General features: G+C 45.2%; 1 protein-coding gene across 2 annotated transcripts in view; it reads right to left on the bottom strand.

Moving 5' to 3' along the window:
* Positions 1–24,440, bottom strand: part of LOC138647650 (histone deacetylase 11-like) — a 73,318-nt gene that overhangs the window by 5,290 nt on the left and 43,588 nt on the right. For both annotated transcript variants that reach the window (XM_069736815.1, XM_069736816.1), the window contains 2 exons: positions 14,812–14,908; positions 2,661–2,839 (listed from right to left, as the gene is read on the bottom strand). In XM_069736815.1, coding sequence (XP_069592916.1) covers positions 2,661–2,839; positions 14,812–14,908 — 276 coding nt within the window. The remainder of the gene's footprint in view (positions 1–2,660; positions 2,840–14,811; positions 14,909–24,440) is intronic.

Below are 24,440 nucleotides of genomic sequence, written 5' to 3'. Positions count from 1 at the left end.
TGGAAGATCTGTCCTTCCTAGGGGCAGAGGCCATGTCTCCCTAAAAGAGAGAGAGAAGGGGGACTAAGTATATAGCACCCTAAGGAATACAGGGATAGAGGGACCTAACCCACTACTCACGGTAGGAGGGAGGACGCAGGGCTCGGCAGTAGCAGAGACAGGTCTGTCACCTTCCATGGTCAGTCAGTACTGCAGTCCAGACAGACAGACAGGGGGCCTTACCTGGAGGTGATCTACCAGGGTTAAATACCGTGGAAGCTGCGTCCAATCTTGTGCTCCTCCTCCCGGTCCCAGGCTTAGGGGAAAAAAACGCTATGCCCCATCAGATCTGCTTTCCGACGCGCGTGCGCTCCACCGCTGGAACGCACATGCCGTGAACCGGAAGTTCGGGTACTTCCGGTTCGCGCGTCCACCGTTTCCGGCCATGCAGGAGAGGAGGAATGCCGGGGAGCCGCGTGGGGACCCCGGCCGCACCACACCGCTCCGCTTTACTCCCGAAGGAGCGCGGGAGGAGTGGAGGAGGGGTCCCGAGTCCGCACTATGTGAGGAGACGGGAGCAGCGCCGCAGGGAGGAGAAACATCCCGACCCAGGCTGCCCGGCTAGGTAAGATTTTGAGTGCTCCGATCGCCGCCACGGCAGCACTACCGCAGGACCTCTTCATGCCCCATAGGGGACAGGAAAAACACTGGAGGTGGCAGGAAGGGGAGGGTATTTAACCTCTTTGTGTTTCCTGTCCCCCATTAGGGCGGGGAGACATCCTCCAGTACCGCTGTCGTGGAAGGTGACTGGAGAAAAATGCCCATAGAATATAAAGGGTGAATAGACAGGTAGCACTCACATGCGAAAATCAGACGTGTGAATGAGGCCTTATGTGTAAGTTGTTGGAACAGAAGAATAAGTTCTGCTTGATTTTGTTTTTATTCTGTTCTAAAAACAGACACGAAATAAAACCCAGATGGACCCCATAATAATCAATTAGGTCCCTCTGCTTTCGTTTGCATTATTTATGCCACGGATCTGTTTTGCACGAGTTCCTTTTGTGTGTTCCTATAAACAGGCGAGGCGAACGTAATGTAGAAAAAGAAAGTAAACCACAAAAAAAAAAAAAAAAAAACACCATTGGAGTTTTTATTCATGAAAACCATGAACAATGCTCTGAATAAGGGATTAGATACTATTATTACTATTAGGCCGGAGTCACACTAGACCGTAATACGGACGAGTGCAATGCGATAAAAAAATCGCATAGCACTCGGCCCAATGTTAATCTATGGGGCAGCTCCTATTGTCCGTTGTTTTCTCGGAAATCCGAGTGAAATCGCAGCATGCTGCGATTGTCAGCGTATCTCGGCCGAGAATCGCCAATGCAAGTCTATGGGGTGAGAAAAATACGGATTACACACGGACCAGCAGTGTGACTTGCGAGAAATACGCAGCGGTGTTCTATAGAAAAGCCGGCAATTCAGTGCGGTGTACAGTAAAATCACACGGACCGGTTAGAATAGAATAGCTAAAATAATATATATATATATATATATATATATATATATATATATATATATATATATATTATTCAGCGCTAGATAGCAGAAAAGCCGGTAATTCAATTGCCGGCTTTTCCTATCTCCTTCCCAAACCCGACAGGATATGAGACATGGTTACATACAGTAATCCATTTCATATCCCTTATTTTTTTTACATATTCCACACTACTAATGTTAGAAGTGTCTTTGTGTAAAATTTTGCGGCTGTAGCTGTTAAAATAAAGGGTTAAATCACGGAAAAATTGGAGTGGGCTCCCGCGCAAATTTCTCCGCCAGAGTGGGAAAGCCAGTGACTGAGGGCAGATATTAATATCCTAGAGAGGGACCATCGTTATAGGACCCCCCTGGCTAAAAACATCTGCCCCATCCACCCCAGAAAAGGCACATCTGGAAGATGCGCCTATTCTGGCACTTGGCCCCTCTCTTCCCACTCCCGTGTATCGGTGGGATATGGGGTAATGAAGGGTTAATGTCACCTTGCCATTGTAAGGTGACATTAAGCCAGGTTAATAATGGAGAGGTGTCAATAAGACACCTATCCATTATTAATCCAATAGTAGTAAATGGTTAATAAAACACACACACACTAGGAATAAAGTATTTTAATGAAATAAAGACACAGGGTGTTGTAATAGTTTATTATACTATTCACTGTTTATGAAACATTTGTGCGATTCTCGTCCGAGTAAAACGGACAGATTTTTAATACGTTGTGTGTGACCCCGGCCTTAGAAAACTAATATTTAACCATGAGACAGCCCCTTTAGTCGTTTTAATCAGTGTAAAACACTGTGTAGATGAAAAACGCCTGGTAAAACTCCATGTAAAAAGAACAGTCATTGGTTCCTTAGTTCGGTACACTGCAGATTGCCGCTGAATCATTTTTAGGAACATTAAGGGGGGATTTTATGATCCTGTTTAAGAAAAGATTTTTGGTTGCACATAGCAACCAATCACAGCACAGCTTATATTTTTTATTCTGCTCTTGAAAAATGAAAGCTGCGCTGTGATTGGTTGATATGGACAACAAAGTCAAACTTTTCCAAACGTGCCCTATTACAATGGTGTAAAATCACACGTTTATGAAACCACGGAGTGAAACATTTGCTACTCACTTGGGGGGAAACTGAGAGCCCACCGAGTGGATCTCCGTCCAGTATATCGGTCCCAGCATTGTAGATGATCACATCTGGGGTGACATCATCCAGGGCTCCTTTCACATGAGTTTCTACTTTTTCCAAATATTCTTCATCTTCTGTGCCCCAGTCTAGCTCTATTCGCCTTTTTATTGCTTCTAAATAGTTTATGAAAGGACAAAACAAAACTCAGAATGAATTAATATATGTCACCATCTAAACCACAGATATATAAACAATTGCTATTTAAATCTCTTCCTGCCCCATGTCGTACTATTACTTCACGGAGCGGGATAATGAGTCGATCCTGCGCCATAAAATGTAGATGCCGACTGTGTTACACAGCAAGCATCTGCTTCTTACAGCAGTGACCTGCACTAGCATTGATCGCTGCTGCTGCGCGATCCTGTGCAGGCTTCTGATCTGGGCTTCCATCGACACCCCCCCCCCAGCAATGTGCCCATAAAATGCAAAGGCAGCTTGGTGCCTGATGAAGGCCATCGTGATTTTCCTGTGCACAAATTGTGCATCATAGGAGATCATGATTTTCTGTATATGGTTGTATTAGAGTCTATAGAAATCGATCACAGGTTGAGGTCCCCCTATGGGGACTAAAGAAAAGTGAAACGTTTAAAAAAAAAAAAAGTTTCAAAATATTTTTCCACAATTAAAAATAAAGACTTTTTTTTTTTTTAAAGTCTGTTGTATAAAAATATACAATTATTTAAAGGCAAAACAACAAAATCCCACATTATTAAATGCTAGGGACAAAGAAGAGATCCCACATAATATATTAAAAACAAATGCCAATACACTATAAAAGACAATAATAAAAAAGCAAAATGCCGTCTAGGGGACGCCAGATTAAGTTAAATGGGAAAATTCCCCACATGTAACACTGATCACATACATTTTATTATATCACCAATCAATGAAGTTCATTAACAGGCAAATTCAATCCAGCAAGTGTACAAAACATATGCATTAATATACCCAGGCCCAAATATCCCTAATGCAGTCTGTACTAGCAAATATACCCTGTGTTAAAACTAACATACAGGGACATAGAAAAAATTCCTATCTGCCCACACTGCCTAGTGGCCCATAGGATTTATGCCAAAATCCTTCCTAAATATAAAATGCTATTTAAAGCGATATAACATTGCCAATGTAATGTGAAGAGTTGATAATTACCTACAGTGTGGATGATCCTGGCGTCTCCTCACCCCGACGTGCGTTTTGCCGCCATCTTCTTCCGGGGGCGTGTCAAGGTGAGGGGTAACCGTGTATTTATGTGAGCCTGAACCTATCAGCGGTGTCCAGTGCCTGTCAGGTGATACGGCGCATCGCGCGTCCTCCCCGCCTCCTACGTCATCCTTCCTTGGCAACACTCAATGACACGCACGCTTGTTTGCGTGTCATTGTAAGAGCGCATCCTGGAAGTGACGGAGTCCGGGGTCAGCGCGCATGCGCTCCACCGATCGGCACTTGTAACATCGCGATCTGGGAGAAAGGCCATGGATAAAGATAAGGGAGGGAAAAGGAAAGGGAGGGAAAGAAGGAGAGACTTCTGCATAATATAAGCAGGAAAGGCTAAATATGTGAAGCTAATATGTTACGGTCGTCCCAAAGTACCCATAATTAAATATATACCGATATATTGACTAATGTTTACTGTGTGCATTTTATATTTTATACCCACACCCTTGACTATGTTTGATACATAATTATTAAAATTAATTATAAACGCTGATTATGTGAAATTAATATAAAATATTATAACTATTATATAACAGCTGTCTTAAAGTGCCCAGATCCTGGGCACTTGGTCACTTTATGTTTATATATACTGAAAAATATAAAATAGTATATCATGTAATTTAGGTAACTTAGTATTCCTAATTCTTAGGGTATGGGTTATAGGATACAATATGTACATACCGTAATTCTGCACCAATCACTTTATAGGTATCTATTCTTCATTTTATTGATATTTATTTTATTTTCTGGACACTTTAAGACAGCTGCTATATAACAACTAGATGGTAGCCCACATCGGGTATTCTAGAATATGTATGCGTAGTGTGTAACAGCCCACATAATGTATAGCACAGCCCACGTAGTATATAGCACAGCCACGTAGTATATTGCACAGCCCACGTAGTATATTGCACAGCCCACGCAGGGGCGGATTATCAGAGGGTCAATATGGGCGGTAGCCCAGGGCCCAGTGGTCTGGGGGGCCCTGGGCTACCGCACAGATTAACCCTCTGATAATCGTCTGTGATTGTGAATGCCCGCCGGGCGGCGTTTGTGTGCCCCCGGACCCGGTGGGCAGAGAGAGGGGGCCCGCATTGGGCCCCTTCTCATCTGCTCACCGGGCCCTTTCCGGCGCTGCGGCGGTTTCCTATTGATGTGCGGGCGCGCGCTCGCACATCAATAGTTAACAACAACAGCCGCCAGCCAATCGGAGGCTGGCGGCTGATGTCGGCCGCAGCGCACACGTCGCCGGCGTCTGACGTCATTGCCAGTCGCCGGCGAGTGTGCGCTGCAGCAGGGAGGTCGCCGCTTGGAGCGCGGACAGGTGAGGAGACTGCTTGTTTGGTTTTTTTTGTTTGTTTTTTTGTTGGATCAGTTATCAGTGGACACACTGGGGGGCAATGCTGGAGGACACACTGGGGGGCAATGCTGGAGGACACACTGGGGGGCAATGCTGGAGGACACACTGGGGGGCAATGCTGGAGGACACACTGGGGGGCAATGCTGGAGGACACACTGGGGGCAATGCTGGAGGACACACTGGGGGGCAATGCTGGAGGACACACTGGGGGGCAATGCTGGAGGACACACTGGGGGGCAATGCTGGAGGACACACTGGGGGGCAATGCTGGAGGACACACTGGGGGGCAATGCTGGAGGACACACTGGGGGCAATGCTGGAGGACACACTGGGGGGCAATGCTGGAGGACACACTGGGGGGCAATGCTGGAGGACACACTGGGGGCAATGCTGGAGGACACACTGGGGGGCAATGCTGGAGGACACACTGTGGGGCAATGCTGGACATACTGGGGCAGATTGCTAGACACACTGGGGGGCAATGCTGGAGGACACACTGGGGGGCAATGCTGGAGACAGTGGGGCAGATTGCTGGAGACAGTGGGGCAATGCTGGAGACAGTGGGGCAATGCTGGAGACAGTGGGGCAATGCTGGAGACAGTGGGGCAGATTGCTGGAGACAGTGGGGCAGATTGCTGGAGACGGTGGGGCAGATTGCTGGAGACGGTGGGGCAATGCTGGAGACAGTGGGGCAATGCTGGAGACAGTGGGGCAATGCTGGAGACAGTGGGGCAGATTGCTGGAGACGGTGGGGCAGATTGCTGGAGACGGTGGGGCAGATTGCTGGAGACGGTGGGGCAGATTGCTGGAGACGGTGGGGCAGATTGCTGGAGACGGTGGGGGTAATATGCTGGACACACTGGGGCAGATGATTGCTGGACACACTGGGGCAATGCTGGACACACTGGGCCAGATTGCTGGACACACTGGTGGTAATATGCTGGACACACTGGGGCAGATTGCTGGACACACTGTCTGGGGGCAATATGCTGGACATACTGGGGCAGATTGCTGGACACACTGGGGGTAATATGCTGGACACACTGGGGGTAATATGCTGGACACACTGGGGCAGATTGCTGGACACATTGGGGGCAGGACTGGAGGCATGGGCAGAATGTAGACATGGGGCATGATTGGAGACATGGGGCAGGATTGGATCATGGGGCAGGATGGATACGATGGAGACAGATGGGGCAGGATCGGGAGATCATATGGTGTAGAATGGATACTCATGAGTGCAGGATGGGAGAACATATGGCTGGAGCCAGGAATGAGACACACGGGGTCCAGGATGGGGAATATTATTACCATAGGGGCTAATTAAGGGATATTATTACTGCAGTGATGTATTTATTTTATTTTTTGAGTATACTGTTTTAAAAGGGGGGGCGGTCCTGTTACTTTGCAGAGTGACACTATATCGCCTTTTTATCTTCATGTGGTGTAATGTAGAAGTTGTGAAAAATTAAGTAATGTGTTCTGCAAGCAGAGCTCGAGATAACTGTGTTATTTCCTGCAGAAATGAGTCCTGGCTGGAAGAAATGATGGCAGTCTGTGCTGGATGAAAGATGAAGGACTTCACCTAGAGACGTCACTGGTGAGTCAGTGTTACCTATACACTGACACTATACACTGTATACTATATACAGAGGTCCTGTGTATAATGTCACCAGTGATCACTGTATTACCTATACATTATATACAGAGCTCATGTGTATAATACCACCAGTGATCTCTGTATTACCTCTACATAGACACTGCATACTAAGTACAGATCTCCTGTGAATACTGGCACTTATGGTGATAGTATTGTGTTTTTGTTTTTTTTTATTACTGATCAGTATTGTAGTATTCAGTCACTATGTGGTGGTAATATGTGGTCTGGAAATGGTGTTGTGGTATTTGTCCCTTGTATGTGCTATTTGGTCACCAAGTGGTAATATGTGGTCTTGACATGGTGTTGTGGTATTTGTTCCTTGTATGTGATATTCTTCGATCACTGTGGTTGTAATTTGTAGTCTGGTCATGGTGCGGTGGTATTTGTTCCTTGTATGTGATATTTTTCGATCACTGTGGTTGTAATTTGTGGTCTGGTCATGGTGCGGTGGTATTTGTTCCTTGTATGTGATATTATTGGTCAAGATATACCTAAATTGTATTGCAGATTTTAACAAATATTTAATAGGTTACAGCAGAGTAGGGCCCGGCCATTTTTCTGGAATAATCTGGTTCAGGTATATCATGACCCCCGTCACATGACCCCCGTCACATGACCCCCGTCACATGACCCCCGTCACATGACCGGGGGGGCCCACAGTGTGTGAACAGCCCGGGGCCCTGGCTACCCTTAATCCACCCCTGAGCCCACGTAGTACATTGCACAGCCCACGTAGTACATTGCACAGCCCACGTAGTATATTGCACAGCCCACGTAGTACATTGCACAGCGCACATAGTACAGTATATTGCACAGCCCACGTAGTATATTGCACAGCCCACGTAGTATATTGCACAGCCCCCGTAGTATATTGCACAGCCCACGTAGTATATTGCCCAGCCACGTAATATATTGCCCAGCCCATGTAGTAGATTGCCCAGCCCACGTAGTACATTGTTCAGCCCACGTAGTACATTGCGCAGCCCACGTAGTATATTGCACAGGCCACGTAATATATTGCACAGGCCACGTAATATATTGCACAGGCCACGTAGTACATTGCATAGCCCACATAGTATATTGCGCAGCCCACGTAGTACATTGCGCAGCCCACATAGTACATTGCGCAGCCCACGTAGTATATTGCACAGCCCACGTAGTATATTGCACAGTTCATGTAGTATATTGCACAGCCCACGTAGTATATAGCAATGTGGGCATCATATCCTCTACGTCATCATCTCGTGAGATCGCAATGCATGGCGCGGCCACCGGGCCGACGGACGGTGAGTATATAACGATTTTTTTTTATTATTATTATTTTTAACATTAGATCTTTTTACTATTGATGCCACATACGCAGCATCAATAGTAAAAAGTTGGTCACACAGGGTTAATAGCAGTGTTAACTGAGTGCGTTACCTACCCGCGGCATAACGCGGTCCGTTACCGCCGTCATTAACCCTGTGTGAGCGGTGAGTGGAGGGGAGTATGCGGGCGCCGGACACTGACTGCGGGGAGTAAGGAGCGGCCATTTTCTTCCGGACTGTGCCCGTCGCTGATTGGTCGTGGCTGCTTTGCCGCAACCAATCAGCGACTTGGATTTCCATAACAGACAGAGGCTGCGACCAATGAATATCTGTGACAGACAGACAGATAGAAGGACAAAAAGACGGAAGTGACCCTTAGACAATTATATAGTAGGTTATAATATTTTATATTAATTTCACATAATCAGCGTTTATAATTAATTTTAATTTTAATAATTATGTATCAAACATAGTCAAGGGTGTGGGTATAAAATATAAAATGCATACAGTAAAGCATTAGTCAATATATCGGTATATATTTAATTATGGGTACTTTGGGATGGCCGTAACATATTAACTTTACATATTTAGCCTTTCCTGCTTATATTATGCAGAAGTCTCTCCTTCTTTCCCTCCCTTTCCTTTTCCCTCCCTTATCTTTATCCATGGCCTTTCTCCCAGATCGCGATGTTACAAGTGCCGATCGGTAGAGCGCATGCGCGCTGACCCCGGACTCCGTCACTTCCAGGTTGCGCTCTTACACTGACACTGACAGCAATCAAGCGTGCATGTCATTGAGTGTTGCCAAGGAAGGATGACGTAGGAGGCGGGGAGGACACGCGATGCGCCGTATCACCTGACCGGCACTCGACACCGCTGATAGGTTCAGGCTCACATAAATACACGGTTACCCCTCACCTTGACACGCCCCCGGAAGAAGATGGCGGCGAAACGTACGTCGGGGTGAGGAGACGCCATGGCCATCCACACTGTAGGTAATTATCAACTCTTCACATTACAGTGGCAATGTTATATCGCTTTAAATAGCATTTTATATTTAGGAAGGATTTTGGCATAAATCCTATGGGCCACTAGGCAGTGTGGGCAGATAGGAATTTTTTCTATGTCCCTGTATGTTAGTTTTAACACAGGGTATATTTGCTAGTACAGACTGCATTAGGGATATTTGGGCCTGGGTATATTAATGCATATGTTTTGTACACTTGCTGGATTGAATTTGCCTGTTAATGAACTTCATTGATTGGTGATATAATAAAATGTATGTGATCAGTATTACATGTGGGGAATTTTCCTATTTAACTTAATCTGGCGTCCCCTAGACGGCATTTTGCTTTTTTATTATTGTCTTTTACAGTGTATTGGCATTTGTGGCCTTAATAAATAAAAATTCGTTTTTAATATAGTATGTGGGATCTCTTCTTTGTCCCTAGCATTTAATAATGTGGGATTTTGTTGTTTTGCATTTTGATGAAGTGCCCTTAACCCCTTCACCCCAAAGCCTGTTTTCACCTAAGTGACAGGGCCAATTTTTAAGGGTATCTGTCAGAAGGTTTCTGCTGAGGACAGCATGATGTAGAGGTTAAACACAGATTTCAGGATATGTCACATGTCAGGCTGGGTGCTGTTGTTTACTTTTACTGAAGGTTTTATCACCTGGTGATTATCATTGTCCAGATTACAGCAGCATTTGCTTGCTAATCCAACTCCGCCCCCTCCAGTGATAAGCAGCTCACTGTCTATAGACTATGGGGTGGGTGAGGTTAGGTTTCTCAGCTCCTCTGCATTGCTACATTTATAAACTCTGATTTTGTCAGTACTGCTGCACCCAGTAAACTAATTGATACATTGTTGGATTCATGGTCTCTTTGCATATAATAAGCTGCTCTCAGATGAGGTAGCAAAAAGTTGGTAACAGATTCCCTTTAACCCGTACTGTAAAGGCCTGCTGCAGGTGATTTTTTTTTTACAGTATATATAATATTCATTATGTAAACTAGGGAGCAGGTCAGTGAGGGATCAGAAGCCATACAGATGAATATGTAATCAAAGCACCACATGAAGACCCCTACAGGCCGCCCCGGAGCACGAGCATATCATTAACTCAAAACTGAAGATAAAGATTACACAACAACCACAAGACGAAATTTCATCAACCAAGGTATCATTTTAATCAGTATAACGGCACCAACCTGACACTGTCTGTAGGTTACTGTGCACAATCCTGCTGACAAGTTCTCTTTAATGCAGTTTTGATGAAATCACTGTTTTATCTGCTGCATATCTAGCAATTCTCTGAATGCTGAGCTCTGTATAACTCCACCCCCACTGCTGATTGGCTGCATTCTGTGTACAATGTGCATAGGCAGAAAGCTGCAAATCATTAGTGGGTATGTGGCAAGATTACATGGCAGCAACATTTTCTAGACCTGTAGTGATAATATCTTGCTGATAACACAGTGATTATATAAAAATGACAGCAAGTCGCCTAATAAATAAAATACTGCTGAAACCAGGGTCTCCGTCTCTACATTATGCTGCTGTCAGATTAGGAGGAAAAAAACTGGTGACAAATTCCTTTTATAATAAGTAAAAACTCCCATTTACACTATGCAGCATATTATTATTATTATTTATTATAGCGCCATTTAATCCATGGGGCTTTACATGTGAGGAGGGGTATACATAATAAAAACAGGTACAATAATCTTGAACAATACAAGTCATGACTGGTACGTGATCAGAGAGGACCCTGCCCGCGAGGGCTCACAATCTACAGGGGATGGGTGAGGATACAGTAGGTGAGGGTAGAGCTGGTCATGCAGCGGTTTGGTCGATCGGTGGTTACTGCAGGTTGTAGGCTTGTCGGAAGAGGTGGGTCTTCAGGTTCTATTTGAAGGTTTCGATGGTAGGCGAGAGTCTGATATGTTGTGGTAGAGAGTTCCAGAGTAGGGGTGATGTGCGAGAGAAATCTTGTATGCGATTGTGGGAAGAGGAGATAAGAGGGGAGTAGAGCAGGAGATCTTGTGAGGATCGGAGGTTGCATGCAGGAAAGTACCGGGAGACGAGGTCACAGATGTATGGAGGACACAGGTTGTGGATGGCTTTGTATGTCATGGTTAGGCTTTTGTACTGGAGTCTCTGGGTAATGGGGAGCCAGTGCAGGGATTGACAGAGGGGAGAGGCCGGGGGATAGCGGGGGGACAGGATGAGATTGGAGGGGTGCGAGAGTGTTAGAGCGGAGGCCACAGAGCAGAAGGTTACAGTAGTCGAGGCGGGAGATGATGAGGGCACGGACTAGGGTTTTTTCAGATTCTTGGTTTAGGAATGCACGGATCTGTGAAATATTTTTGAGTTGAAGGCGGCAGGAAGTGGAAAGGGCTTGGATATGAGGTTTGAAGGAGAGATCAGTGTCAAGGATTACCCCAAGGCAGCGAGCTTGTGGGACTGGGGAGAATGGGCAGCCGTTTACTGTAATGGATAGGTTCATTGGGGGGGTCGCGTGAGATGGGGGAAAGACAATGAATTCTGTTTTGTCCATGTTAAGTTTTAGAAATCTTGTGGAGAAGAAGGATGAAATAGCGGATGGACATTGAGGGATTCTGGTTAGTAGGGTAGTGATATCTGGTCCAGAGATGTAGATCTGTGTGTCATCAGCATAGAGATGATACTGAAAACCGATGAGCTGTCCCAGGCCAAAAGTGTAAATGGAGAAGACCAGGGGCCCTAGAACTGAACCTTGCGGGACTCCGACAGATAAGGGGCGAGGTGAGGAGGTGGTGTGTGAATGTTCGGTCAGTTAGGTATGACAAGATCCAGGATAGGGCCAAGTCTGTGATTCCAAGGGATGAGAGGGTCTGTAGTAATAGGGAATGGTCCACTGTGTCAAAGGCAGAGGACAGGTCCAAGAGGAGGAGGATAGAGTAGTGTCGCTTGCTCTTGGCGGTTAATAGGTCATTGGTGACCTTAGGGCAGTTTCATTGGAGTGGTGTGACCGGAAGCCTGATTGTAAGCGGTCGAAAAGGGAGCAGGAAGATAGGTGGGAGGACAGTTCAAGATGAACGTGTTGTTCCAGTAGTTTGGAGGCATAGGGGAGAAGTGATATAGGGCGATAGCTAGATACAGAGGATGGGTCAAGAGAGGGCTTTTTGAGGATAGGTGTGATTGAGGCATGTTTAAAGCTTGAGGGGAAAACGCCAGTTGTTATTGATAGGTTGAAGAGATGGGTTAGAGTTGGGATGAAGACTGTGGCGAGGTTTGGCATGAAGTGGGAAGGGATCTGGTCAAGTGCACAGGTGGTGAGATGCGATCTTGAGAGTAGAGTGGAAAGTCGATCTTCTGTAATGGTGGAGAAGTTGGTTTTCGAGGTGGAGGGCTGGGTAGTTGGGAGGAAGGGCTCTGGGTGTTGTCGACTAAAACTGTCTCTGATGTACTCAATCTTCTGCTTGAAAAATGAGGCAAAGTCTTCAGCTGAGATGAGTGGGGAGGGAGGAGGTGCTGGGGGACAGAGGATTCTTGGTTTAGGAATGCACGGATCTGTGAAATATTTTTGAGTTGAAGGCGGCAGGAAGTGGAAAGGGCTTGGATATGAGGTTTGAAGGAGAGATCAGTGTCAAGGATTACCCCAAGGCAGCGAGCTTGTGGGACTGGGGAGAATGGGCAGCCGTTTACTGTAATGGATAGGTTCATTGGGGGGGTCGCGTGAGATGGGGGAAAGACAATGAATTCTGTTTTGTCCATGTTAAGTTTTAGAAATCTTGTGGAGAAGAAGGATGAAATAGCGGATGGACATTGAGGGATTCTGGTTAGTAGGGTAGTGATATCTGGTCCAGAGATGTAGATCTGTGTGTCATCAGCATAGAGATGATACTGAAAACCGATGAGCTGTCCCAGGCCAAAAGTGTAAATGGAGAAGACCAGGGGCCCTAGAACTGAACCTTGCGGGACTCCGACAGATAAGGGGCGAGGTGAGGAGGTGGTGTGTGAATGTTCGGTCAGTTAGGTATGACAAGATCCAGGATAGGGCCAAGTCTGTGATTCCAAGGGATGAGAGGGTCTGTAGTAATAGGGAATGGTCCACTGTGTCAAAGGCAGAGGACAGGTCCAAGAGGAGGAGGATAGAGTAGTGTCGCTTGCTCTTGGCGGTTAATAGGTCATTGGTGACCTTAGGGCAGTTTCATTGGAGTGGTGTGACCGGAAGCCTGATTGTAAGCGGTCGAAAAGGGAGCAGGAAGATAGGTGGGAGGACAGTTCAAGATGAACGTGTTGTTCCAGTAGTTTGGAGGCATAGGGGAGAAGTGATATAGGGCGATAGCTAGATACAGAGGATGGGTCAAGAGAGGGCTTTTTGAGGATAGGTGTGATTGAGGCATGTTTAAAGCTTGAGGGGAAAACGCCAGTTGTTATTGATAGGTTGAAGAGATGGGTTAGAGTTGGGATGAAGACTGTGGCGAGGTTTGGCATGAAGTGGGAAGGGATCAGGTCAAGTGCACAGGTGGTGAGATGCGATCTTGAGAGTAGAGTGGAAAGTCGATCTTCTGTAATGGTGGAGAAGTTGGTTTTCGAGGTGGAGGGCTGCGTAGTTGGGAGGAAGGGCTCTGGGGGTTGTCGACTAAAACTGTCTCTGATGTTCTCAATCTTCTGCTTGAAAAATGAGGCAAAGTCTTCAGCTGAGATGAGTGGGGAGGGAGGAGGTGCTGGGGGACAGAGGAGAGAGTTGAAGGTGTTGAATAACTGTTTAGGGTTGTGAGACAGGGAGGATATGAGAGATGTGAAGTAGGTTTGTTTAGCTGTGGCGAGTGTGGTCTTGAAAGTAGTGAGGGACTGTTTGAATGCGATAAAGTGCTCGTTGGAGTGGGATCTTTTCCATCTCCACTCTGCAGCCCTGGAAGCTCGCCTCAGTTCTTTGGTCAGGCTGGTGTGCCAGGGCTGTCTGTTGATTTTGCGAGCTTTGGTATGTGTGAGAGGGGCAAGAGATTTCAAAGCTGCAGCTATTGTGGAGTTATATAGAGCGGCAGTGTCATCCGCATTGTGTAGGGAACTTATGTCTGTGAGAGGGAGGAGGGATTCAGAGAGTGAATGTAGATCAAGGTGTTTAAGATTTCTGCGAGGGTGTGCAAGTTTGTGGGGTGGGCATACAGTTATTTCTAGAACAATGCTGCTACACTGACATACTAGAGCCAGCACGATGGCTCAGTGGTTAGCACTGCAGCCTTGCAGCGCTGGAGTCTTGAGTTCCAATCCCACCAAGGACAACATATGCAAGGAGTTTGTATTTGCGTGGGTTTCCTACGGGTTCTCCAGTTTTCTCCCACACTCCAAAGACATACTGATAGGGAATTAGATTGTGAGCCCCAATGGTGACAGTGATGTGTGCAAACTGTAAAGCGCTGCGGAATAAGATAGCACTAAATAAAAAATATAGATTATTATTATGATCTGAAACTTCTTTATCACTAATAATGACATTCCCAGGCTCTAACGCTGATACAAAGGTTATATTGCTAAATGCAATTTACATACGTTTTGCAAATGTATCTCCAGGATATGCGTGCTGATTGTACATGTCCATGATGTACACCCGCTTATCATCCATGAAATCTCTTGCAAACCCATTACCCTAATAAAAAGAAAAATATATAATGGTACACACAGACACACACATATATATTTATATATTATATATTTATTTTGCTCACTCATATAGCGCCATTAATTCCACATACTGTATATACTATATATACAGTACAGACCAAAAGTTTGAACACACCTTCTCATTCAAAGATTTTTCTGTATTTTCATGACTATGAAAATTGTACATTCACACTGAAGGCATCAAAACTATGAATTAACACATGTGGAATTATATACTTAACAAAAAAGTGTAAAACAACTGAAAATATATCTTATATTCTAGGTTCTTCAAAGTAGCCACATTTTGCTTTGAATACTGCTTTGCACACTCTTGGCATTCTCTTGATGACCTTCAAGAGGTAGTCACCGGAAATTGTTTTCACTTCACAGGTGTTCCCTGTCAGGTTTAATAAGTGTGATTTCTTGCCTTAGAAATGGGGTTGGGACCATCAGTTGTGTTGTGCAGAAGTCTGGTGAATACACAGCTGATAGACCTACAGAATAGACTGTTAGAATTTGTATTATGGCAAGAAAAAAGCAGCTAAGTAAAGAAAAACGAGTGGCCATTATCACTTTAAGAAGTGAAGGTCAGTCAGTCCGAAAAATTGGGAAAACTTTGAAAGTGTCCCTGTCATGATTCCAATGGCATGGAATCACAAAAGGACAAGCACCAACGAGCTCTAGGGTGATGGAACCTGAGCTGACCACGACCCTAAACCTGAACACACAAATAACAATAGCCGGGGAACGTGCCTACGTTGATCCTAGACGTCTCGCACCAGCCGAAGATCTAACTTCCCCTATTAGAAGAAACACAGACCTCTCTTGCCTCCAGAGAAATACCCCACAGAAATAGCAGCCCCCCACATATAATGACGGTGAAATGAGAGGAAGGCACATACACAGTATGAAAACAGATTCAGCAAAATGAGGCCCGCTAAAACTAGATAGCAGAGGATACAAAAGTAAACTGCGCGGTCAGCAAAAAACCCTTCAAAAAACCATCCTGTAATTACTTGAACTCATGTTCCAACTCATGGAACATGAGGAGCAATTACAGCCCACTAGAGCAACCAGCAGCAAAGAAACAATTATATGCAAGCTGGACAAGACAAAAATAAAGCAAAACGTGGAACAAGAAAATCAAAAACTTAGCTTGTCCTGAAGATTACTGAAGCCAGAAGCTGAGGAAACAAAACACTCAGATAACCTTGATAGCCGGCGGGGAAATGACAAGAAAGCCCGGTTAAATAGGAAACTCCCAAATGCTAATAGAACAGGTGGACACCAGAGACAGCAGAACACAAATCACCCAGTACCATCAGTAACCACCAGAGGGAGCCCAAAAATAGAACTCACAACAGTACCCCCCCCTTGAGGAGGGGTCACCGAACCCTCACGAGAACCACCAGGGCGACCAGGATGAGCCCTATGAAAAGCGCGGACCAAATCATCAGCATGAACATCAGAGGCAACCACCCAAGAATTATCCTCCTGACCATAACCCTTCCACTTGACCAAATATTGGAGTTTCTGTCTGGAAACACGAGAATCCAAGATCTTCTCCACAACATACTCCAATTCTCCCTCCACCAGCACCGGAGCAGGAGGCTCAAGCGAAGGAACAACAGGTACCTCATACCTCCGCAACAACGACCGATGGAACACATTATGAATAGCAAACGATGCCGGGAGATCCAAACGAAACGACACAGGGTTAAGAACTTCCAAGATCCTATAAGGACCGATGAACCGAGGCTTGAACTTAGGAGAAGAGACCTTCATGGGAACAAAACGAGAAGACAACCACACCAAGTCCCCAACACGAAGTCGAGGACCCACGCGGCGACGGCGATTAGCAAACTGCTTAGCCTTCTCCTGGGACAACTTCAAATTGTCCACCACATGACTCCAAATCCGATGCAACCCATCCACCACCATGTCCACTCCAGGACAATCAGAAGGCTCCACCTGACCAGAGGAAAAACGAGGATGAAACCCCGAATTACAAAAGAAAGGAGAAACCAAGGTAGCAGAACTAGCCCGATTATTAAAGGCAAACTCGGCCAGTGGCAAAAAGGTAACCCAGTCATCCTGATCAGCAGAAACAAAACACCTCAAATAAGTTTCCAAGGTCTGATTAGTTCGCTCCGTCTGGCCATTCGTCTGAGGGTGGAATGCAGACGAAAAGGACAAATCAATGCCCATCTTAGCACAGAACGTCCGCCAAAATCTAGACACAAACTGGGATCCCCTGTCAGAAACGATGTTCTCCGGAATCCCATGCAAACGAACCACGTTCTGGAAAAACAGAGGGACTAACTCAGAGGAGGAAGGCAACTTAGGCAAGGGTACAAGATGAACCATTTTAGAAAAGCGGTCACACACAACCCAGATGACGGACATTTTTTGAGAGACAGGGAGATCCGAAATAAAGTCCATGGAAATGTGCGTCCAAGGCCTCTTCGGGATAGGCAAAGGTGACAACAATCCACTGGCTCGAGAACAGCAAGGCTTAGCCCGAGCACAAACCTCACAAGACTGCACAAAAGAACGCACATCCCTCGACAAGGAAGGCCACCAAAAAGACCTGGCCACCAAGTCTCTAGTACCAAATATTCCAGGATGACCTGCCAACGCAGAAGAATGGACCTCGGAGATGACTCTACTGGTCCAACTATCCGGAACAAACAGTCTCTCAGGCGGACAACGATCAGGTTTACCCGCCTGAAACTCCTGCAAAGCACGTCGCAAGTCTGGGAAGACGGCCGACAAAATCACCCCATCCCTAAGGATACCAGTGGGCTCAGAATTTCCAGGGGAGTCAGGCACAAAACTCCTAGAAAGAGCATCCGCCTTCACATTCTTTGAACCTGGCAGGTATGAAACCACAAAATTGAAACGAGAGAAAAACAGTGACCAACGAGCCTGTCTAGGATTCAGACGCCTGGCAGACTCAAGGTAAATCAGATTTTTGTGATCAGTCAAGACCACCACACGATGTCTAGCACCCTCCAGCCAATGACGCCACTCCTCAAATGCCCACTTCATGGCCAAAAGTTCCCGATTACCCACATCATAATTCCGCTCAGCGGGCGAAAACTTCCTAGAAAAGAACGCACATGGCTTCATCACCGAGCAATCGGAGCCTCTCTGCGACAAAACCGCCCCTGCTCCAATCTCGGAAGCATCAACCTCAACCTGGAAAGGAAGCGAAACATCAGGCTGACGCAACACAGGAGCAGAAGAAAACCGGCGTTTAAGTTCCTGAAAGGCCTCCACAGCCGCAGGAGACCAATCAGCAACATCAGCACCCTTCTTAGTCAAATCCGTCAAAGGCTTAACAACACTAGAAAAATTAGTTATAAAACGACGATAGAAATTAGCAAAGCCCAAGAACTTCTGCAGACTCTTAAGAGATGCAGGCTGCGTCCAGTCACAAATAGCCCGAACCTTGACGGGATCCATCTCAATAGTAGAAGGGGAAAAAATATACCCCAAGAAAGAAATCTTCTGGACTCCAAAGAGACACTTTGAGCCCTTTACAAACAAGGAATTAGCCCGCAGGACCTGAAACACCTTCCTGACCTGCTGAACATGAGACTCCCAGTCATCAGAAAAAACCAAAATATCATCCAAATACACAATCATAAATTTATCCAGATATTCACGGAAAATATCGTGCATAAAGGACTGGAAGACTGAAGGAGCATTAGAAAGTCCGAAAGGCATTACCAAATACTCAAAATGGCCCTCAGGCGTATTAAATGCGGTTTTCCACTCATCAGCTTGCTTTATTCGTATAAGATTATACGCACCCCGAAGATCAATCTTAGTGAACCATTTAGCCCCCTTAATGCGAGCAAACAAATCAGTCAACAAAGGCAAAGGATACTGATACTTTACGGTGATCTTATTCAAAAGACGATAATCTATACAAGGTCTCAAGGACCCATCTTTTTTGGCCACGAAAAAAAAAACCTGTTCCCAAAGGGGACGAAGATGGACGGATATGTCCCTTTTCCAAGGACTCCTTAACATAATCCCGCATAGCAGTATGCTCTGGCACTGACAGATTGAACAAACGACCTTTAGGAAATTTACTACCAGGAATTAAATCTATAGCACAATCGCAATTCCTGTGAGGAGGAAGCGAACTGAGCTTAGGCTCCTCAAAAACATCCCGATAATCAGACAAAAATACAGGAACCTCAGAAGGAGTAGATGAAGCGATAGAAATCGGAGGTGCATCATCATGAATCCCCTGACATCCCCAGCTTAACACAGACATTGTTTTCCAGTCAAGGACTGGATTATGAGTTTGTAACCATGGCAGACCAAGTACTAGAACATCATGTAAATTATACAATACCAGGAAGCGATTCACCTCCTGATGAACAGGAGTCATACGCATGGTCACTTGTGTCCAGTACTGAGGTTTATTCATAGCCAAAGGTGTAGAGTCAATTCCCTTCAAAGGAATAGGGACTTCCAGAGGCTCAAGACTAAACCCACGTCGCTTGGCAAATGACCAATCCATAAGACTCAGGGCAGCGCCTGAATCTACATAGGCATCGACGGAAATGGATGATAATGAGCAAATCAGAGTCACAGACAGAATGAACTTAGACTGTAACGTACTAATGGCAACAGACTTATCAACCTTTTTTGTGCGTTTAGAGCATGCTGATATAACATGAGCTGAATCACCACAATAAAAGCACAACCCATTTTTCCGCCTATAGTTTTGCCGTTCACTTCTAGACTGAACTCTATCACATTGCATTGTCTCAAGTGCCTGTTCAGAAGACACCGCCAAATGGTGCAGAGGTTTGCGCTCCCGTAAACGCCGATCAATCTGAATAGCCATAGTCATAGACTCATTCAGACCCGCAGGCGCAGGGAACCCCACCATAACATCTTTAATGGCCTCAAAAAGGCCATCTCTGAACTTTGCAGCCAGGGCGCACTCATTCCACTGAGTAAGCACTGACCATTTCCGAAATTTTTGACAATATATTTCTGCTTCATCTTGCCCCTGAGAGAGAGCTAATAAAGCTTTTTCAGCCTGAATCTCCTGGTTAGGTTCCTCATAGAGCAAACCCAATGCCAGAAAAAACGCATCCACATTAAGCAACGCAGGATCCCCTGGTGCCAATGCAAATGCCCAATTTTGAGGGTCACCCCGCAGGAAAGATATAATAATCTTAACCTGCTGAGCAGGGTCTCCAGAAGAGCGAGATTTCAAAGAAAGGAACAGCTTACAATTGTTCCTAAAATTCAGAAAACTAGATCTATCTCCAGCAAAGAACTCTGGAATAGGAATTCTAGGTTCAGACATAGGAGCATGTACAACAAAATCTTGTATATTTTGAACCTTAGCAGCAAGATTATTCAAGCTGGAAGCTAAACTCTGGACGTCCATGATAAACAGCTAAGGTCAGAGCCATTCAAGGATTAAGAGGAGGAAAAAAAAAATCAGCCAGGCTGCAATTAAGGCTAAGCAGCAACCTCAGAGGAGAGAAAAAAAAAAAAACTTCCTCAGACTACTTTTCCTCCTACTTCAGCCCAAACATTCGGGCCGGCTATACTGTCATGATTCCAATGGCAGGGAATCACAAAAGGACAAGCACCAACGAGCTCTAGGGTGATGGAACCTGAGCTGACCGCGACCCTAAACCTGAACACACAAATAACAATAGCCGGGGAACGTGCCTACGTTGATCCTAGACGTCTCGCACCAGCCGAAGATCTAACTTCCCCTATTAGAAGAAACACAGACCTCTCTTGCCTCCAGAGAAATACCACACAGAAATAGCAGCCCCCCACATATAATGACGGTGAAATGAGAGGAAGGCACATACACAGTATGAAAACAGATTCAGCAAAATGAGACCCGCTAAAACTAGATAGCAGAGGATACAAAAGTAAACTGCGCGGTCAGCAAAAAACCCTTCAAAAAACCATCCTGTAATTACTTGAACTCATGTTCCAACTCATGGAACATGAGGAGCAGTTACAGCCCACTAGAGCAACCAGCAGCAAAGAAACAATTATATGCAAGCTGGACAAGACAAAAATAAAGCAAAACGTGGAACAAGAAAATCAAAAACTTAGCTTGTCCTGAAGATTACTGAAGCCAGAAGCTGAGGAAACAAAACACTCAGATAACCTTGATAGCCGGCGGGGAAATGACAAGAAAGCCCGGTTAAATAGGAAACTCCCAAATGCTAATAGAACAGGTGGACACCAGAGACAGCAGAACACAAATCACCCAGTACCATCAGTAACCACCAGAGGGAGCCCAAAAACAGAACTCACAACATGTCCCCAAGTGCAGTTTCAAAAACCATCAAGCGCTACAAAGAAACTGGCTCACATGAGGACCGCCCCAGGAAAGGAAGACCAAGAGTCACCTCTGCTTCTGAGGATAAGTGTATCCGAGTCACCAGCCTCAAAAATCGCAGGTCAACAGCAGCTCAGATTAGAGACCAGGTCAATGCCACACAGAGTTCTAGCAGCAGACACATCTCTACAACAACTGTTAAGCCGGGGACACACACAACGTATAAAAAAACGGTCACGGAAGAGAATCGCAGAAATGTTAACAAAACAGTGATCCGTGTGCAGTGCGAGGATGCGATTTTCTCGCATCAAATGATCCATTTGACATCCGTATGGCATACGTATGGCGAGATTTTCTCGCAGGCTTGCAATACGGACATACAATGGATCCATGGGCTCAAATAATCGTAAAAACATATATACTGTCTAAATATATATATGTCAGTGAGACACATATATATATATATAAATATATATATATATATATATATTAATATTTCATACAGCGCTAGATAGCAGAAAAGCCGGTAATTCAATTGCCGGCTTTTGCTATCTCCTTCTGAAACCCGACATGATATGAGACATGGTTTACATACAGTAAACCATCTCATATCCCTTCTTTTATTACATATTTCTCTTTAGTAATGGAAGAAGTGTCTGTATGTTAAATTTGGTGGCTCTAGCTATTAAAATTCGCTGAAAAAATTGGCGTGGGCTCCCGCGCAATTTTCTCTGCCAGAGTGGGAAAGCCAGTCACTGAGGGCAGATATTAATAGCCTGGAGAAGGTCCACGGTTATTGTCCCCCCTGGCTAAAAACATCTACCCCCAGCGACCCCAGAAAAGGCACATCTTGAAGATGCGCCTATTCTGGCACTTAGCCTCTCTCTTCCCACTCCCATGTAACAGTGGGATATGGGGTAATGAAGGGTTAATGTCACCTTGCTATTGTAAGGTGACATTAAGCCAGTTCATATGAACTCGAGCCTGGGAAAATATTCTGAAAAGTTCCCAGGCTCGAGTTCATATGAGGACATCCAGCAGAGGGTGCATCACCGCAACTCGAGGTAACTACAGGACATTCACCTACATTCCATTCATTCCCTGGGGTTTTACAGGCAGGGGCGGCTGCATTAGCAGGCTTCTGCTTGTAAAATTACTTAACCCTTTCAGATGGATTTAAAGCGTTGGACGAGACTGATCATCGGAAGGTATGGAATATTGTTGTTTGTTTTGTTTACATTTGTTTCAGGTGACAAGGGTCTTCAGGTGGATTACCAGTATAATAAAATATTACAACAACCTGTGCATTTATTTCATTAAAATACTTTGTAATAATGTGTGTGTGTTTTTTTAACCATTTCATACTATTGGATTAATAATGGATAGGTGTCATAATTGACGCTTCTCCATTATTAACCTGGCTTAATGTCACCTTACAATAGCAAGGTGACATTAGCCCATATCCAGCTGCTACACGGGAGTGGGAAGAGAGAGGCTAAGTGCCAGAATATGCGCATCTTCCAGATGTGCCTTTTCTGGGGTGGCTGGGGGCAGATGTTTTTAGCCAGGGGGGGTCCTATATCCCTCTCTAGGCTATTAATATCTGCCCTCAGTCACTGGCTTTCCCACTCTGGCGGAGAAAATTGCGCGGGAGCCCACGTCAATTTTTTCCGCAATTTAACCCTTTATTTTAATAGCTACAGCCAAATTTAACATACAGAAACTTCTTCCATTGCTAAAGAGAAATATGTAATAAAAGAAGGGATATGAGATGGTTTACTGTATTAAAACCATGTCTCATATCATGTCGGGTTTCAGAAGGAGATAGGAAAAGCCGGCAATTGAAATACCGGCTTTTCTGCTATCTAGCGCTGTATGAAATATTAATATATATATATATGTCTCACTGACACACACACATATATGTATATATATATATATATACATATATATACCACTATACTATGTGTAGACATTTATTTTAGCTATTCTATTCTAACCTGTCAGTATGATTTTACTGTACAACGCACTGAATTGCCGGCTTTTCGCTAGAACACCGCTGCGTATTTCTCGCAAGTCACACTGTTGGTCCATGTGTAATCCGTATTTTTCTCGCATCCATATACTTGCATTGGCGATTCTTGGCCGAGATACGCTGACAATCCCAGCATGCTGCGATTTCACTCGGATCCTGAATGTGGCCGAGAAAATATCGGATGATGGAAGCTGCACCACAGATTAACATTTGGACGAGCACTATGCGATTTTTTATCGCATTGCACTCGTCCGTATTACAGTCTAGTGTGACCCTGGCCTTAAGAGGAGACTTTGTGCAGCAGGCCTTCATGGTAAAATAGCTGCCAAGAAACCACTGCTAAGGACAGGCAACAAGCAGAAGAGACTTGTTTGGGCTAAGGAACACAAGGAATGGACATTAGACCAGTGGAAATCTGTGCTTTGGTCTGATGAGTCCAAATTTGAGATCTTTGGTTCCAACCACCGTGTCTTTGTGCGATGGAGAAAAGGTGAACGGATGGACTCTACAGTACATGCCTGGTTCCCACCGTGAAGCATGGAGGAGGAGGTGTGATGGTGTGGGGGTGCTTTGCTGGTGACACTGTTGGGGATTTATTCAAAATTGAAGGCATACTGAACCAGCATGGCTACCACAGCATCTTGCAGCGGCATGCTATTCCATCCGGTTTGAGTTTAGTTGGACCATCATTTATTTTTCAACAGGACAATGACCCCAAACACACCTCCAGGCTGTGTAAGGGCTATTTGACCGAGAAGGAGAGTGATGGGGTGCTACGCCAGATGACCTGGCCTCCACAGTCACCAGACTTGAACCCAATCAAGATGGTTTGGGGTGAGCTGGACTGCAGAGTGAAGGCAAAAGGGCCAACAAGTGCTAAGCATCTCTGGGAACTCCTTCAAGACTATTGGAAGACCATTCCTGATGACTACCTCTTGAACTCATCAAGAGAATGCCAAGAGTGTGCAAAGCAGTAATCAAAGCAAAAGGTGGCTACTTTGAAGAATATAAGACATATTTTCAGTTGTTTCACACTTTTTTGTTAAGTATATCATTCCACATGTGTTAATTCATAGTTTTGATGCCTTCAGTGTGAATGTACTATTTTCATAGTCATGAAAATACAGAAAAATCTTT

This window comes from Ranitomeya imitator, chromosome 8 (assembly GCF_032444005.1).
Source record: "Ranitomeya imitator isolate aRanImi1 chromosome 8, aRanImi1.pri, whole genome shotgun sequence".
Lineage (NCBI taxonomy): Eukaryota > Metazoa > Chordata > Amphibia > Anura > Dendrobatidae > Ranitomeya > Ranitomeya imitator.
This window is presented reverse-complemented; position numbering and strand designations above follow the sequence as displayed.